Source organism: Heloderma suspectum, chromosome 5 (assembly GCF_057233095.1).
Source record: "Heloderma suspectum isolate Gila_16-S chromosome 5, 16-S_ref, whole genome shotgun sequence".
In the NCBI taxonomy this organism is placed as follows: Eukaryota; Metazoa; Chordata; class Lepidosauria; order Squamata; family Helodermatidae; genus Heloderma; species Heloderma suspectum.
The window spans coordinates 79,884,409-79,902,950 of NC_139462.1; the positions used below are offsets into that span (position 1 = coordinate 79,884,409).

General features: G+C 43.4%; 1 protein-coding gene across 1 annotated transcript in view; it reads right to left on the reverse strand.

The window, feature by feature from the left end:
* The window catches only part of GLRA3 (glycine receptor alpha 3), a 131,108-nt gene that overhangs the window by 94,766 nt on the left and 17,800 nt on the right, over nucleotides 1–18,542 (reverse strand). The window contains exon 2 of the mRNA XM_084860294.1: nucleotides 2,359–2,486. Coding sequence (XP_084716420.1) covers nucleotides 2,359–2,486 — 128 coding nt within the window. The remainder of the gene's footprint in view (nucleotides 1–2,358; nucleotides 2,487–18,542) is intronic.

Consider the following 18,542-nt stretch of genomic DNA (forward strand, 5'->3'; position numbering starts at 1 on the left):
GCCCGAGGTCGGATTGCTTTCAGAGGTCTTTTGAAATCAGGCCAAGAACCACATGATATTACATCAAGGGCCGTATGCAGCCGTAGGGTTGACCTACTGACCTACAGTATGAAGTAGTACAGTCCTGGTGCAAGTATACAATCTCAGTGAGAACTATGAACACCTTTTCAGATTTGTTTGGAGTCTTATGTTAACAATTGCTTTCACTTCCCAGGATGTTCTGAGCTGTGTGGCAGAGGACATTTTAGTCCTAATAGCTCTGCATTTGGTCATCTTACCAAACCTCTGGCATCCAACTGCTTGAACCAAAATGATTCTTGGAACAATGTAAGTTTTGGAGACCATGCATGTTATGCCAACTTTGCCAGGCAGGGTAGAATGGAATTTGCCTACGGAATCTTGTATGTCTCTTTTTAAAGTTTGTTGCCTGTTATACTTTCACTCTTTTCTGTTTAAATGAAAGGGAATCTTTGATTTCCTTTCAAATAAATGAATGTTCTTTTTCAGTGCAATATGGTGCATTCACCTCATGACGAAGGTGAAAGAAGAAAGTGCAAAACAAAAGCTGGGTTGCAGTTAAACCTCAAAAAACCAAGATTATGGCAACCACCTTGACTGATAGATAACTGGCAAATAGAAGGAGAAAATGTGGAGGCAGTGACAGACTTTGTCTTTCTAGGCGCAAAGATTACTGCAGATGCTGACTGCAGCCAGGAAATCAGAAGACGTTTACTTCTTGGGAGGAGAGCAATGACAAATCTTGATAAAATAGCGAAGAGCAGAGACATCACACTGACAACAAAGGTCCGCATAGTTAAAGCAATGGTATTCCCCGTAGTAACCTATGGCTGCGAGAGCTGGACCATAAGGAAGGCTGAGCGAAGGAAGATAGATGCTTTTGAACTGTGCTGCTGGAGGAAAATTTGGACTGCAAGAAGATCAAACCAGTCCATACTCCAGGAAATAAAGCCAGACAGCTCACTTGAGGGAATGATATGAAAGGCAAAACTGAAGTACTTTGGCCACATCATGAGAAGACAGGATACCCTGGAGAAGATGCTGATGCTAGGGAAAGTGGAAGGCAAAAGGAAGAGGGGCCGACCAAGGGCAAGGTGGATGGATGATATTCTGGAGGTGACGGGCTCGACCTTGGGTGAGCTGGGGGTGGCGACAGCTGACAGGAAGCTCTGGCGTGGGCTGGTCCATGAAGTCACGAAGAGTCGGAATGAATGAATAAACAACAACATGGTGCATTGGTTTTCACCCTGTGACTACTCCTAGCTAACTGCTTTGGTTATGCTTGTTAATACCAATAACCAGATAATATGGTTTGAGTGGGGGTTGTTTTATTATTAACAGCTTATTAGGGTTTTTCCATTTTCTAATACAATACAAACAGTAAACCCTCACTCCCTTCTACCCTCTGTCCCCATTCTCTCCTCTTTAGGTTTTCCTCTCCTTTCTTTATATCACCCTGCATTTAAAGAGCAGAGGTTTCATGTACATAAGTAAATTCATTAAGCAAAGACTGGATGAATGAATAGTTACATAGAAAAAAGAAAGATAAATAATGTGTCATGCGCATCTCTTTGCTGGCCTTGTGGTGGATCATATTACCCTGTAGATAATTCAAGAACATTTCCCCATATTAATTGAAATTTATTTTCTTTTACTAATTTGGTGTAATGTATCTTTTCATGGGTGGCTAAGACCATCCTGATGGTCTGAACAGTAAGACTAGTGTCAGCAGTGAGACATACCCATAAGAAATGTGTAAATGTTTAAGGTGTAACAAGACTCTTTGTTGTTTTAGCTACCTGGCTTTTGTGAGGGTTTGAGACTGGCCAGGACAAGGTCAGGAGGTTGGAAAACAACCTTGCCTTGACCCCCCCCCCGCCCCATCTGTGTGACACAGCTCTCATATCTAGTTTGATCCTTAGGATCAGGCATATTGCAGAATTGTATGGCATCGATAACATGCAAAATTCCTTAGTGCTTATTATTTTGGTCGACATATTCACTGTTTGTTACTTGAAAGAACACTGCTTTTCAAACAAAACCTTTGCTATGAACATCTTGTGTTTTTCTTGTAGGTATCCAGCTTCTACTATGTTTCTGTCATCCACAAATGTTATAAGAATCCTCTGCACTCTAACTGAACTTTGGCACTGCAAATTGTCCAGAAATTGCAACAGACCAGAAAAACAGGTTTTTGTTGAAGTGTAAAAGATCAATGCCACCTTCCAGATTGTTAGCTAAATGTGTATATCTCTCGCTTCCAAAATAATTTTACTCGAAGCATCTCTGTGCACAAATGAAAATGTTATTGTCAAATGGATACCTGGGAGATGAATTTACCTTTGAAGTTTGGCCGGATTCTTGCATCGTAGCCAGACATCCTACCCATTAATTTATCCAGGAAATCCGATGGAGACATTGATGTGCTACGAGATCTTGCACTGTCTGTTTCCTTTGTGGCCACCAAACTAAAAGCAAAAGCAAAATTCACACTTTTAATGGGATGTAAATTCTCAGGACAGTTTGTGGCTGGATGGGGATGCTGGGAGTTGTAGTCCAACACATCTGGAGGACACTAGGTTGGGGAAGGCTGGTACAAGGCGATCCTGCTCCTTGTTTGTGATTTCTACCCACTCAAGAGATGGAGAGGTTGGTCAAAGGAGTAATTAGAGCAATGAGAGTAACAATACCTCAACCCAGGGGACCAAAACCAATGATGAAAGTGAATGGAATCCCAATTACTTTCAGCCACAAACCAGGCCATGTAGACATTAGCCAGCCAGCCAGACCACACACTACCATCCCCCCAATATTACACCACAGTTTGCTACCAATAAAAAGCAGACCAGAAAATGAATTGTCTTTATAGAATATTTCCAAGAAATATGTACTAGAAGAGCAGGAAAAGGTGTCATAGTTTCTTCTTTCACCTTTAGCCTACAGAACAGACTGGAAATAAGGATGTAAAGTCACCACAATGCCCTGAGTTTCACACAAGTGCTACTTTGCTCTAAAAATTTTTTTTGAGCATTTCACGTATGGTGTTGTGGGAACAGCAGAACAGTCTGAGGCCCTCCAGTGCTTTCTGATGAAATATTTATTGGTACAACTGTTTGGAAAATCCAAAACTGGTGCAATACAACAACAAGATGTAATGATGTCCACCACTTGGTTGGCTTTTAAAAGGGGGATAAAAATTATTCATGGGATAATTCCTGGAGGAGAAGGCTATCAAAGGCTACTAGTCCTGATGGCTATATGCTACCTCCAATATCAGAGGCAGAATGCTTATGTACAACAGTTGCTGGGGAACGTAGGTGGGAGGGTGGTATTGCACTCATGTCCTGCTTGTGGGTTTCCATGGATAGCTGGTTGGCCACTGTGTGAACAGAATGCTGGACTAGATGGACCCTTGGTCTGATCCAGCATGGCTCTTATGTTTTTATTTCTCATCTTATCTCAGCTTGTTTGATATGAGGCCTACCTCCTCCTTTGTTCTTCAGGAGGCAAATGGGACTGACTACTTTCTGAATGCCGTGTGCATCAGGTGGCCATGTGCCCCACTCTACAGAAGACAGACCTCTATTTGAAGGGTTGTCAGAGGACAATCCTCTGAAGGGCTGTCCAAAGTCTGGTTTAAAGATAAAGAAGCATAAGAAGTGAGAGCAGGGACCTTGAAGTTTCCCATCAGCCCCACTATGGTGAGCTTATTGTATTTCTATTTAAATTATTGCCATTCTTTCTAAATTTCCATCCATCCATAAATCTTCATATGCAAATTTCATGCAAATCTCTGTCATTTTCTTGGTGATGTGTAAGTCCCCCCCGCCCCCCAAGTGTGCATCTTGCAGAATCCAAGGGCTGCAAAACTGCTGCAAAACTGCTGCAATGCAGTAGTGTTGACATGAAGCATTCTGCCATAAAGCGCCGCTCCTGCAAAATGCAGTAAGACATGACAGCATTCATACAAGGCCAAGTGGCCAGTGATAAACTATGTACTTTGAATGAGTCAATACTATGGAGGAGTGCTTGTTTGTTCATCCTCTCCTGATGAATATTATTTTGGCATGGTATTCATGGGATAATGGCTTTTAACCTGTATGTAAAGTGCATACTTAAAAGAGAAGCAGCTGGTATGAAAGGAAGAGGGAAATCCCACACAGGAAAGCAGCTGAGGCATACACAAAAATACTCTTCCTAACTGCTTAGCTGAGTCCCCAAACAGATAAAACTTTAACTCTGTGGCTAGCAGCTCCAACTTTTGTTCATCTTTAATCTAGAGGAGGCACAGGGGTTCTGATCAAGATCTTAAAAGCTGCCCCTCACACTAGGGTGCCTGTCCAGATTGGGGCTCTTGTACCTATTCTAGAGTAAAAATGGAAAATGGACATAGCTGCTAGACACAGACTTAAAGCAATGTCTGTTTTGACCCTCAGTGAAAAGGTGGATGGGATATTGATCCTAGGAATAGTAACAGCTTGTTTGCTTTATTCTTGTGGCCATAGGCCATTCACATATATAAAGCAGCTAGAACAAATTAAGATAACTACAGCAGAAAATCAAAATCTAAAATGGTCAACATTAAAATAGATTTGCAATACATTATTTAAAATTAATTAAGGGAGCAATCCTATGGCCACTAGACACTGCCTAGAGGGCCATAGGATATGCTCATTTCTGGGAACCAACCTCAGAGCCCACGCTCGAGTTCCCGGAAAACTGACCACCCCCCTCGTCTGTGCTACCTCAGAGGCAGCACAGAGAAGCCCCATCCTCCGTGCTTGGAAGAGGAGTGTGGAGTGACTGAAAAGGGGCATTCTGGGGGGTGTTCTGGGGTGGGGAGAGTGGAACACATCCAATGTGTTGTACAGCAGCTTCCTCTCCCGGTCGCCCCCCCTCCCGGTCGCTTGACAGCCTAAAATGGCTGTCTAGTGAAAAATAGCAAGGCAGGAGAGGGGCGGAGGGAATGATCCCCCTCCCGTGCCTCTCCTGCCTTGCTTTGGATAGGTGGTCACCTCCAAGGTCAGAGGTGGCCACCTATCTAGTTAGGATTGCACCCTTAAATTAATTTAAATTAAACTGCTTCCATATTTAAATGGATAATTATAATATGAGAGTTAAGACAGATAAAGAAACCATTAAATCAAGGCATCCCCAGAACAGTCAACTGCATTATCTAGAATAAATTTTGCACAAATTCTCGATGCTGCCAAAGCAAAGAGAGAGGCCTTGTGAGGGAATAATAATATGGCATGCAATGAGTATATACTTGTGAACTACTGATGTAATAGGAACAAAATGATTTGAAAAAAGAAGCAGAGTTTGGGAACTAGCTAAAGCCAAATGCCAAGTAACTCAATTCATGACAGTTTTAATAGGAGCAATATGTGGAAATGTGTTAAATAGCTCCAGGACGTGGACAATGAAAATACAAGGAGCATAATTCCATAAAAGCTTCCCTTTTTTGTATTTATTTCTGTATGTTCATGTGGACAACAGGTGCATGTTTCAAGTGTTCATGTTTGCAGGCAGTATTAAGACTGCTGGCAGTGAATCAATGCCAATTGTTCAAGAACCCTGGTGACGGAGATTCCCTAACAGAATGTTTGCTAAGAGAAGTTGTGTTTTAACTGAGGATTACAAACCTGCACTAGTACATGGGGAAAAGCCATGTGTTCCATGGATTTTGCAACAGAGGTTAGGGATACAAAACTGATAAATAATTACATCAAGGCCAGCTTTTGATACTTCTAAACCTGTATTAAAATCACAAAATCATGCTCACAGTAGAGACTCTGCTAGCCTAGCACCACTGTAGATCACTTCTAGTTACTGTAACATTGGCAAGTGAAGGGGTAAGTAAAAACACAGTTAGCGGCTATATGACAGGAAAACAAAACATTGCAAGGAAACTACAAGGAACTAATGCGACATATTTTGCTCCTAGGTAGTTTGCTGTGAAGAATTTCCCTGTTTCCTTATATACTGTCTTTCTAAAAGAAGGCTCTGTTAATGAGTGGATGCACAAAATAAAGGCATTTTAGGTTCATTCGTTGCAATTATGGTCCCGTTGCTGTTGATGGAAGTTTTGCATATGCCGCAGGAATGGAATCACACTCCCCTTGTGATGTATATCTTTATGAATGACTCTTTTTAACACACACACACACACACACACACACACACCCCAACATAGATTTCCAGATCTGAGTGCCTAGAATTAATGGGAGAAAAATGGATGGAAGTAGGGTGGGCACTTACGAATCATCAAAAAAGTGAAAATGCATCACCAAAAAATAGGTCAGTAATTTGTATAAAATCTGCATATACGCACATTTAGAAATAATTACTATAATTTAATTAGAAATACAGCAAATTTCACCATAGTGTGGAAGACTGTGACTAGTGCCCGGCATGTCTACTAGTTCAGTCAGCTGTTCAGGTGCTAACTGTTGATGGAAAACCATTCTTATGGTTCTTTGTCTTTAAACTGGGAATGGATAGGCATCCCTTCGAAGAGAAGACTGTCCTTTGTAAAAGAGGACACCTGACCACCCTAGGAGGTGGCCAAGAGAAATTCCAGTAACTTGGCATTGGAGAGCCAAGTTTCATGGATGGATAGGAAACATTTTGGTTCCTCTTCCACCTTGGAGACATCAACCATAAAATGTTCTAACTTTTGGGAGGTTTGTTTCAGAAAGAAGTCTATGAAGCTTGGAAACTTCCTGATGTTGCAGATAAGCAAGTATGTGCTCTGTTTGGCATCTATAAGATGTAGTTATGGTGCATACAGAATCTAAGGAGACATTGACTGGAAATAACTGAATATTAAATCAGCCTTATCCAGACTGGTGCCCTTCAGATGTTTTGGACTATTTATTTATTTATTTATTTATTTATTGCATTTATACCCCGCCTTTCTCCCTCTCGCAAGGAACTCAAGGCGGCTTACATTATCCTCCTCCTCACCGTTGTATCCTCACAACAACAACCCTGTGAGGTAGGTTGGGCTGAGAGTCTGTGACTGGCCCAAAGTCACCCAGTGAGCTTCCATGGCCAAGTGGGGACTAGAACCCGGATCTCCTGGCTCCCAGTCCATCACTCTCACCACTACACTACACTGGCTCTACACTGACTACAGTTCCCATCAGCCCCAGGTGGAATGGCCAATGGCCAGGGATGAGGAAATTGTGGTCCAAGACATCTGGATAGCGTATTTTCTATATTTACATGGATTTATACTTAAAGTCCAGCTACCTGGATTTACCTATTTTATATTGGACAGATGGGAAGAAACTGGTATGTTGGTGATACATGCTTCAAAGGGATACACGTTTCAACTATGTGCCTCCTTCTTACTCAGATGATGGTGGGAGTTATTTGTGTGCATATACTTGTGTGTGGTTGAGGGAGTTTGTATCTGGATGAAATGCATGTTTACATTCATCTGTGCATGTTGCAGGGCTGCTAGGCCCAGACTTTGAGAGAGGTCCTTTGTCTCTTGAAGACACAAATGACTCCAGTTTTTCCTGCAACTGTGAAGTCATTTCTACATTATCCTTATTGCATGAGTGATGGGATTTGCTCCCTAGTTGAGAATTGCAGCCTTAAAGTCATTTGGGCTTTCATAGAGGGTCTGAAGCTAGCAATCCTAATATATAGGTAACTGTAACATATTATTTTTTATTGATAAAAGTCTTCAAAATAAATGTATTTATTTTATAAACTGGTAGCTTCACAAAGACATACACATTCTCCTACAAAACCATGTAGATCTTTAATCCAACAAAAGGAGTTTACTCCTACCATTCAAGTGAGCAATAGAGAACTGAACTCTAACTCTCCACAGTCAACATATTTGTGATACATTAACAATAAAACAAGTTTTTATTGTTCTTACCAATGATAAACCAGTTTCTAACCTATCATGAACATGTTGATTGTGGAGGGCTGGAATTCAGTTTTTCTATTGTGCATTTGAATGGTCGCAGGAAACTCCTTTGCTGCTAGAGTATTTTTCTTCAGAAAATGTATATACTGTTTTCCTTTTTAAAAAAATCCCAAAGCAGTTCACAAAGTAAAATCATAACAACATCAAATAAAACAAATTAAGAAAACAATTAGAAATTAAGAACATTAAAATATATCATTAAAATAACCAGGGCTACCTGGCAATACTTATGGTCAGGAAAATGCCTGTGCAAACAGATATGTCTTTAGGTGTCAGTGGAAACAAGCCACACTAGAACCCCACCTGATCTTGATGGGGAGGTCATCCCATATCATGAGAACCAAAATAGAAGAGGCCCTCCCTTGCACCATGACCAAGTGAGCATCAGAAGGCCGTGGTAGGTATATTGGAAAAATCCGCAATGGAACCAAATGAGTTTGGATTTTTATGAATCTGACCCACAGATTCCGCAGCAGACTAGTTTTTCCCCTGGACTTGCAGACCACTTTTTCTAAACTTTGGGAATTTTGCACAAATTTCATCATAGAAAAATACCCATTAAAAAAAAAACATCCAAAAATGTACATTTCCTCCATAGGCTAAAGCATGAAAATGCACATTTGAGGGAGATATGTGCATTTTGTGGGAATGTGCACATTTCTGCACGGGTGAATTTGCACAAATCTGGAGACAAAACAAAAATCCAATACCACCGATGAGTAGATGATGGAACAAAAGGCGATGGACCTATGAAATCCAGATGGAATGGATTTTACACAATCTGTACATCCCTAAGCTATGGTATGGTAAGCAAGGTCTCTCCCTCAGAAATAAATACCTATATAGAAGAAGAATGCTTCTTAGATAACCTGGTCCTGAGCTGTTTAGGGCATTATACACAAGCAGTAACACCTTGAACATGGCATGGTAGCTAACAGGCAGCCAGTGCTGAACTTTCGGCACAGGAGTGATATTTTAATGTATTTTAATGAACTTCCTCTGTAAATTGCTTAGAGATATTTTTTTAAAATATGGTAAGTAGTATATAAATCTATTATTATTATTATTATTATTATTATTACATGTGTGTGGTAGGAAACTTCACTGAGCATCCTAGCTACCTCATTCTGCACCAGCTGCATCTTCCAAACCAATCTTAAGGGCAGTAACAGGCATTACAATAGTCTAGTCTTGAGATTACCAATGCATAGATCACTGGGGCCATGCGATGTCGGATCTGTAATGGTCTTAGCTGTCATACCAGCCAAAGCTTGTTATAGGTGCTCTATGCCACCAAGGCTAGTTGGGTCTTCAGTGACCAAAATGAATCCAAGACACCAGCAGGCTATGTCCCTGTCCATGCAGGACAGATAAATTACTCAACTCCTGGGTCCAGGATCTGCCCATCCACAGAGTCCCTGTCTTATGAGGAGTCAATATTTATATATGTATGTATTTCATTTATATACCACCCAATAGCCAAAGCTCTCCGGGCGGTTCACAAAAATTAAAACCAAAGAGCACACAATAAAACAATATAAAATATGTAAAATGTTAAAACCACAGTATAACAATACAACTAGAATAAAACCAGAATAAAACCTAGCAGCAATGCAGTGATTTAAAATACAGATTTAAAACAGCAAAACTAAAAGTCTAGAAAGCTCAAATGCTAAAATGCCTGGAAAAATAAAAAACTGGTGCCAGAAAGAATACACTGTAGGTGCCAGGTGAACCTCACTAGGGAGTGGGGATGTCAGAGAATTCTGCCACGGATCTTAGTGAGGCCGAATGCCAGTGCATTTGGGTTCCCGAAATCCATGGCGGAACGGCCTGCCACCCCCCGCGGATCCCCCCCGGGATGAGACTTACCTGGGGCAGATGTTCTGGATGGCGGCGGCTGCAGCGGCGGCGGCTGGTCTTCCGACCGGCTGCCGCCACCGCCATTTGCAGTCGCGTCTTTTTTTTTTTTACATCAGTGATAGGCTACGTAAAGACTTACGTAGCCTATCACGGCTGGGTTAAAAAAACAAACAATGCGTATGCAAATGGCAGCGGCTATGGCCGCCGCCATTTGCGTTCCTTATTTTTTGCTGTCTTAGTCTATGTAAATATTTACGTAGACTAAGATGAAGACAAGAAAGGGGAACACAAATAGCACCCAGTATGCTATTTGCATTCCCCTTTCTTGTCTTCATCTTAGTCTATGTAAATATTTATGTAGACTAAGACGGCGAAAAATAAGGAACGCAAATGGTGGCGGCCATAGCCACCGCCATTTACGTACGCTTTTTTTTTTTTTTTTTTTACCCAGAGCCCTCCGTGGCTGGAAATCCAGCAGTGGATGGCCCTGGCCTGGGCCTGGCTGGCTGGCTGCTCAGCGGAGCCGCCACGGAGCACATCCAGCCATCGAGGATTCCAGGGGAGAGGGCCGGATCGCCTCCCCCCCGTCGAGGATTCCGGGGGGAGGGATAGAACGCCTCCCCCCCCATGAACAGAATCTGCAAAAAGGTAAGTGACTTTCGTACATCCCTACTAGGGAGCTCATTCCACAGCTAGGGTGCCACGACAGAAAAAGCCCTCCTCCTAGTAGCCACCCACCTCACTTCCTTTGGCAGGGGCTCACAGAGAAGGGCCGCTGAGGATGATCTTAAGATCCAGGCAGGCACATATGGGAGGAGGTGATCCTTCAGGTAACCTGGCCCCAAGCCATTAAGGGCTTTGAATGTTAATACCAGCACTTTGAATTGGGCCTGGAAATGGACTGGCAGCCAGTGCAGCTGGAAAAGTACTGGCATAATATGAGCTCGTTGGCCAGTCCCTGTTAACAATGTTGCTGCCCTATTTTAGACCAGCTGTAGTTTCTGGACCATTTTCAAAGGCAGCCCCATGTATAACGCATTGCAGTAATCCAGACGAGAAGTTATCAGAGCATGGATAACTGTAGCTAGGCTATCTCTGTCCAGATAAGGGCGTAGTTGGTATACCAGCCTAAGCTGATAAAAAGTGCTCCGTGCCACTGAGTTCACCTGTGCCTCAAGTGACAGTTCTGGATCCAAGAACACCCCCAAACTACAAACCTGATCCTTTAGGCGGAGTGCAATCCCCTCCAGAACAGGTTGAATATCACCTAGCCGGGCAGACGAACCACCCACTAACAGTACCTCTGTCTTGTCTGGACTCTGGATTGAGTTTCAGTTTATTGGCCCTCATCCAGTCCATTACCGTGCCTAGGCACTGATTCAGAACAGCCACTGCCTCACCTTGGTTTGATAAAAAAGAGAGGTAGAGCTGGGTATCATCCGCATATTGATGGCACCTCAGCCCACACCTCTGGATAACTTCCCCCAGCAGTTTCATGTAGATGTTAAACAGCATGGGGGATAAAATAGACCCCTGTGGAACCCCATGGCACAATTGCCATGGCACAGAGCAATAATCCCCCAGCACCACCTTCTGGAGTCGGCCATCCAAGTAGGAGCGGAGCCACTGTAGTGCAGTGCCTCCAACTCCCAACCGTATCCCAACTCCCAACTCCCAGACAACCTATCCAGAAGGATACCATGGTTGATGGTATCAAAAGCTGTTGAGAGGTCCAGGAAAATCAACAGGGTCGCACTCCCCCTGTCCCTGTCCCAGCAGAGGTCATCCCACAGGGTGACCAAGGCAGTTTCCATTCCAAAACCAGGCCTGAAGCCCGATTGAGATGGATCTAGATAATCCATTTCATTCAAGAGTGCCTGAAGCTGTCCTACAACCACCCACTCAAACATCTTGCCCAAGAAAGGGATGTTGGCCACTGGCCTATAATTGTTAATATCCTCCAGGTCAAGGTTCGGCTTTTTCAGGAGTGGTCTAATTACCACCTCTTTTAAAGCAGCCGGCACCACTCCCTCTCTCAAGGAAGAATTTACAACCTCCTGGACCCAGCCAGACATCCCCTCCTTGTTTGATTTAATAAAAAAAATTTAATAAGCCATGAAGGGCAATGCTCAAGCACACAAGTGGTCGATCGGACTTGGCCAGACACCTTGTCTGCATCCTCAGGCCTCAATAACTGAAACTAATCCAACAAAACTGCTCTGAACGCCTCTACCAATGGAACTGCATTAATCGTGGTGTCCAATTCATGGCAAATCTGAGTGACGTTATCTTCAAAGTGCCATGCATGCAAACTCATCACAGTGTGCAACCGAGGGTTCCACAGTCTCTCTCCCTAGCCCAGAATGTAACAAGCTGTGAACCACTCAGAAAAGCTCTGCTGGGCGACACTGAGAAGATGCAATGCTGGTGGCCTGGTGGAAAAGAACTGTCTCTTTGCCACCCTCACCGCCACAGAGAAGGCTTGATAGTGAGCTCTTACCTGTGTTCAGTCAGACTCAGCATGATTTTTCCTCCACCTGTGTTCTAGCCATTTCCCCTCTTGCTTCATTGCCCTCAGCTCAGGTATATACCAAGGAGCTGGCTGGGCTCTGCTCAGAGGGAGAGGGTGCCTGGGCACAATCATGTCAACCTCCTGAGTCATCTCCACCAGCCATACCGGCATCCCCCAGAGCCCTCTGGAATCCATTGGAATCCATTAGCCTCTGGGGGCGGACCATTTTAGTAGGCCCCCCACCCTTGCAGAAGGGGAAGGCTGCCAAGAGTCTAAACCTCAACAGGAAGTGATCTGACCATGACAAAGGTAGATGTTAATTCCTCCACTTTCAGATCACCATCCTCCTGCCCAGTTGAGAAAGCCAGATCAAGCATGTATCCTTTTACATGTGTTTACATGACATGTTGGGACAGCCCCATGGTTGTCATGGTGGCCATGAAGTCCTGAGCCACCCCAGAGCAGCCTCAGCATGGAAGTTGAGATCCCCCAGGACCATCATCCTAGGGGTCCTCAACACCAAGTCTGAGACCACCTCTGTCAGCTCAGGCAGGGAGTCTGATGGGCAGCGGGGTGGGCGGTACACCAACAGAATCCCTAATCTGTCCCAGGTACCCAACACAAGGTACAAGCACTCAAAATCTGCACTTGAATGAGCAGGAAGCCTGGAGAGAGGGATTGAATTCCTATAGACCATGGCAACCCCCCCCCTTCCCGACCCTCGAGTCGGTGTTGGTGCTGCACTGAGTACCCAGGAGGGCACAGCTGGGAAAGAGTAACCCCTCCCAGTTCCCCCACCCAGATCTCAGTAATACATACCAGGTCAGCCCCCTCATCCACCATCAAATCATGGATGAGGGAGATTTTATTTTGGACCGACCTAGTTTCAGTTAGTTAGCCCTCATCCAGCCCACCACTGCATTCATTCATTCATTCATTCATTCATTCATTCATTCATTCATTTTCATTCATTCATTCATTCATTCATTTATATCCCACCTTTTTTCCTCCTTAAGGAACCCAAGGCATTGTTCTAGGCACCAGTCCAGGTCATGCGCAGCCACACTTCACTCAGATCTAACAGAAACTGAACTGGGTGCCATCCATGTACTGATGACCCCTTGCACCAAATCCCATAATGACCACATCCAATGGTTTCACATAGATGGTACAAAACATAGGTGACAGGATCATGCCCTGGGTTACTCCACAGAACAGTTGCCAAGGAGCTGAGACACAATCCTCCAATGCCACTCTTTGGAACTGATGCCACATGTAGGAGCAGAACCACTGCAATAAAGTGGCCCCTACTCCAACCTCACAGAGCTGGTCCAGGAGGATACCACTGTCAATGGTATCAAAAGCTGATGAGAGGTCAAGGAGAAGCAACAGGGTCACATTCCCCCTGTCTCTTTCTTGATAAGGGTCATCTAGCAACCAAGGCTGATTCCATCTTGAGACCATGCCTAAATTGAAATAGGCCTAGATATTCTGTATCCTCCAAGAGTATCTGCAGCTGTGCCACTACCACTCTTTCAAGCACCTTGCCCCGAAAGGGGACATTTGCAACTAGCCCGTAGTTGTCATAAAGCTCTGGGTCCAGGAAGAGCTTTTTCAGGAGTGGTCATACAATATCTTCTTTAAAGGTAGCTGGCACGACGCCCTCAAGTAAAGATGCATTGACCACTTCCTGGACCCACCCAGTCAAACTTTCCTATGGTGGAGAGATTTCCTGGTGAGCAAGGTGGAACTTCTATGGACCACAGCAACCTCCTCATACCAGCCCTCCAGTCTAGGTTGTGTATAAATATTTTACATAAAATAAATAATCAGCAACATGTATTTATTTATTTATTTCATTTCTATACCGCGCTTTCATGTATACCACCTTATAACTTTCCTCCAGGCTAAAGAGAACATATGGAACTTATGTGTGAAATTTCCCCCTTAGATGAGTGGAGAAGGCTGCTGTAAGTTAAATTGGGAATTCTTGGTATGATGGTAAAGTAGGGGAGGGGGTCCTTATGGAACTTGAATCTTGTAAAAATCAGGACACAGAGCTTGTAAAATAAAAGCTCAATGTACTTTGGTTTAAAAAGTTGAGTCTCTTCATGCTCAAGTTTCTTTTTCTTTTTACAAATGAATTGATGTTTCCTATCTGATTCTGAATGCTAGAAAATAAAAATAATTGAAATAATTGAAAAGAATGAATCAATTTGGCTAAACAATGATAAAGTTCTACATATTCTGAAGAGGAAGAGCATCCCAAAGGGTTTGCCAGTTCTAAACCTTTCCTAACAAAAAATAAAATAAAGGGGGTGGGATCATCAATAAGTCATGCTGCTCAGTTGAGTGAACCATAAAACTGAAATGCTATTAAAGCTAAATAACAAGGCTCTTAATGCAGGTGCAATATTTTCCAATTCATTCCTCAGAGTCTTGTCTTTGTTGTTGGTTTGTTTTGATTTATTCCTCAACATGAAACAGACTGGCTTAAGTCAATAGCCTCTAAATGAGAGATGTAACATTTCTAGAACAATTGAAGTCATGGGGACAAAAATTGGTCCCCCCTCCATTTTAGTGTGTGGTGGTGGTGTGTGTGTGTTTGGGGGAGGGGGTGGGTGTGGGGCAGGGGGAGGGGAGGGGAGATCATAAAGAAAAAAAATATGTACCACCTGTTCCATTGTTTTTAGAAATGGGCAAGCCCTCCCCAGCTCACCTTGGATTAAGTCAAACATTATCTGAATCCTTAAAAAAACTAAATCAGAAAGGACTAATTTTCCAGCCCAATATGAGGTTCAAAAAATGATCCTCTCCCCTCCTCTCCAGCTCTACATCCTTCCTGCCAGCTCCCCCAAGACACACTTCCTTGTTTCTTTACCTACCAGTCCAGGAGCAGCAGGAACAGCAGCAGAGAGTGCAGGGAGCAGGGAGGTCTCTCCATTCTCCCTGCCTTCTCTGACACTATGGTGTGCCGTGAAACAATATGCCACAATGAAATGCAAGTTGGCTTTTGAAACTTGTAGATTTCCCAAAGGCTACTGGAATGGGAAAACAACAACTCCCAAAGGCCACTGTGCCTTTCTTCCACAGCACACCAGGCCGAGGAGAGAAGGGGGATGCGATGCCCTGTCCCACACCCTGTCGTTGCTACTGTTGTTACCACCAGACTGGAAAAGAAAGGAGAGAGTTTGTTTGGGAGGGGCTGGAAGGAAGGGAAGTCTGCTGTTCTTTCAGGCTCAGTTTTAATCTGAACTTGATAAGAAAGAATTCAAGGTCTTGGAAAGTCTGCTTGTCCTTTCAGGAGGGCTTTTATGTTCCCTGAAATTCTCTTCCAAGCCTGCGCTAAGAGAAGTTTGCCTGCATCTCTAATCACTTGTGTGAGGAAATCATAGGGATGTCAGAGAATTCCACTATGGATCTCGGTGAGGCTGAATGCCAGTGCATTCGGCCCCCCAAAATCTGTGGCGGAACGAAGCTCCCCACCCCCCCACGAAAGGGGCGCGAAATGGAGCACTTTCTCATTATAGCTGTGATAGGCTACGTAAATAATTACGTAGCCTATCATGGCAAAAAACCAAAACAAAACAGCGAATGCAAATGGCGGCAGCTACGGCGGTTGCCATTTGCGTTTCCTTTTTTTTTGCCATAATAGCCTACGTAAATATTTACGTAGGCTAAAAAGGCAAAAAAAAAAAAAAAGGGAACGCAAATGGTGGCCGCCGTAGCCGCCGCCATTTGCGTTCGCTGTTTTGTTTTTTTGCTGTGATAGGCTAAGTAAATATTTACGTAGCCTATCACGGCAAAATACAGGGATGCAAATGGCGGCGGCTATGGCAGCCGCCATTTGCGTCCCTGCAGGCAGCCCAGCGGCCAGATGTCCGGCTATGGGCGGCCCCGGCGGGCAGCCTCTGCGGAATCTCTGCGGAGCGGAGCCGGCTGGAGAGAATTTTGGGGGGAGGGGCAGAGCGCCTCCCCCCCACCGTGAACGTCACCCTTCGAAAAGGTTAGTGACTTTCTTACATCCCTAGGAAATCACCAGATCCCCTAGTGAAGTGACACACCCAAGTGGTTTGCTGTAGTCAACTTCCCTCAGGATTAATTTAAAAGTGGCCTCCACACAGATGGCTATTGTGTGCCAGTTTGCTCTGATTTTAGATATGCTGCCACATTCGATGCAAAATGGAATGGGGGAGGGGTTCACACAGGAATCCACTGTGGATCCCATCTAATTCCAAAAGCGATCATAACAAGACAGGGCTTGACTGAAATGCAACCCAGTGTCATCACTGTGGTGATATGGGTTCTAGGCAAGAGGCTTTTGCTCCAAGACAAATTATATAGGGATACTCTGGGAAAATATTTGAAAGCTGCAGATGATGTTGGATGCAGCCATCTGCCTTCTAACAATTCATCCTGGCTCTCTCTTATCCTCTGAATGCAATTCAAGGAGTTGTTTCTTCCATTTTTAAACAGCTCCTGCATTTATACAAGTGTAGAGCCTTCTCCATAGTGATTCCAGTTTGTTGGAATCAATTACAGTTGTAGTCTAAGTCTGACCTTATAGTTATTCCAAAGAAGCTATAATGCCATCTTATATTGGAAGGCTTTTAATATGGGATGTTGATTTTTTTAAGGACCTGTGTTTGTTTAGTACCTTTATGAAAATATGGTTAACTTATTATTCCTTATGAAGTTTTAATGTTTATTGGGTTTATTAAACTGTTACTTGACTACTTTGTAAATCACTTAGAGTGGTAATGTATTAGAGTTGCAGATGTGGGGTATTACAATTTTAAATTAAACTTCAGCCCTAGTCAGGTGTTCTGCTTTAAAAAATAATGGGAGGGAGGAGAGTAAGGACAAGCACTAGCTCTGCCCTCCCCCATGACCATCTTCATGGTCTTCCACATCTTGAGAGAGAACTTTTGCAACAGGGAGCATTTTGTACCCATGTAGGCTCCCCGCACTAGAAGGAACTCTGGAAAATCAGGGTTCTAAATGAAATCTTACCACTGCAGACATTACCACTCAATACATGGAGGGTGATTTGGATGATGATGGGGAGGTGGGATAGAACATGCTCACAGAACACGTCCTGGATACAGCTTCTATCTTGAGTACATTGGAAGCCCACCAGACTCAGTAAACTTTGATGAGAACTCAACAGAAAGATTAATCTTACTGCAATAGACCGATGAATTAGTGAAAAAATGAGCTATAATATTGTTAAGTAACTATTCAAGGTGAAGTGCGACCAATTAAAACTGGTGATCTTTACTATTTAGAAACTTCTATGAATATAAGAGTTCACTTATTTTCTGCATTAAATCACCGTGTGTGTGTGTGTGTGTGTGTGTATGTGTATATATATATTTCCCACCACAAACATTTGAACAAATATTTGAGGTAGACACACCAATCATGATTTTTGCATTTTATTATAAATCATGTGACAATTTCTATGCCAAATTTCTATGGTGCTGAATTAAACATCAAAGCATTCATGGGTGTTGTTGTCCCCCCCCCCCGACACCCTAAAGAGGACAGCTCTGATCCTCCAGCTTTGAGACTCACATTTCTGACTCCCAACTCCTGCTGTGCAAATGGTTCCCAGTACAGTTAGCAGATCTCTAACCTCCATTTTCTGGCAGATCTGATCGCCAGGGACTCTAATACAACTGATGTATTAGAAGGAAAGTGTTCTTTCTTTTGATAGCACACATACACACACACACCCTTTTATAGAATCATGACACTGAAATTGGCTGGCAACTTGGTGTAAATACACCTTAATCCTCAACTGTTGTTGAAAAATTTCTTTTAGCTTACTGAAATGTTCAGGGTGATAAAAAACAAACAAAAAGGTTCCAGTATAAATGTGAACAAAGAATTGAAATGGTTGGTTGAGAGGTACTTTCCTGTTGAAACCCAAACCCATTATTGGGTTACATAAAAATCCACAAAATTGCAGCCATAATACTCTCTGTTCAATTCAGTCGAGGTGGCACCTTGGGATGTTTGCAGAGCAGCAGTGATCTTCATGTGTAGCACATGGAAGTTACAATCTTCTATGTCTCTACAGGACTCTGATCCATACAGATAGCACCATGTGGGAGGAGATGCCCCATTCTCTTCAACATGTTCAGGGGCTGCACCTTGATATTCTGCATGCACATCAAGGAGCCCACACATGCT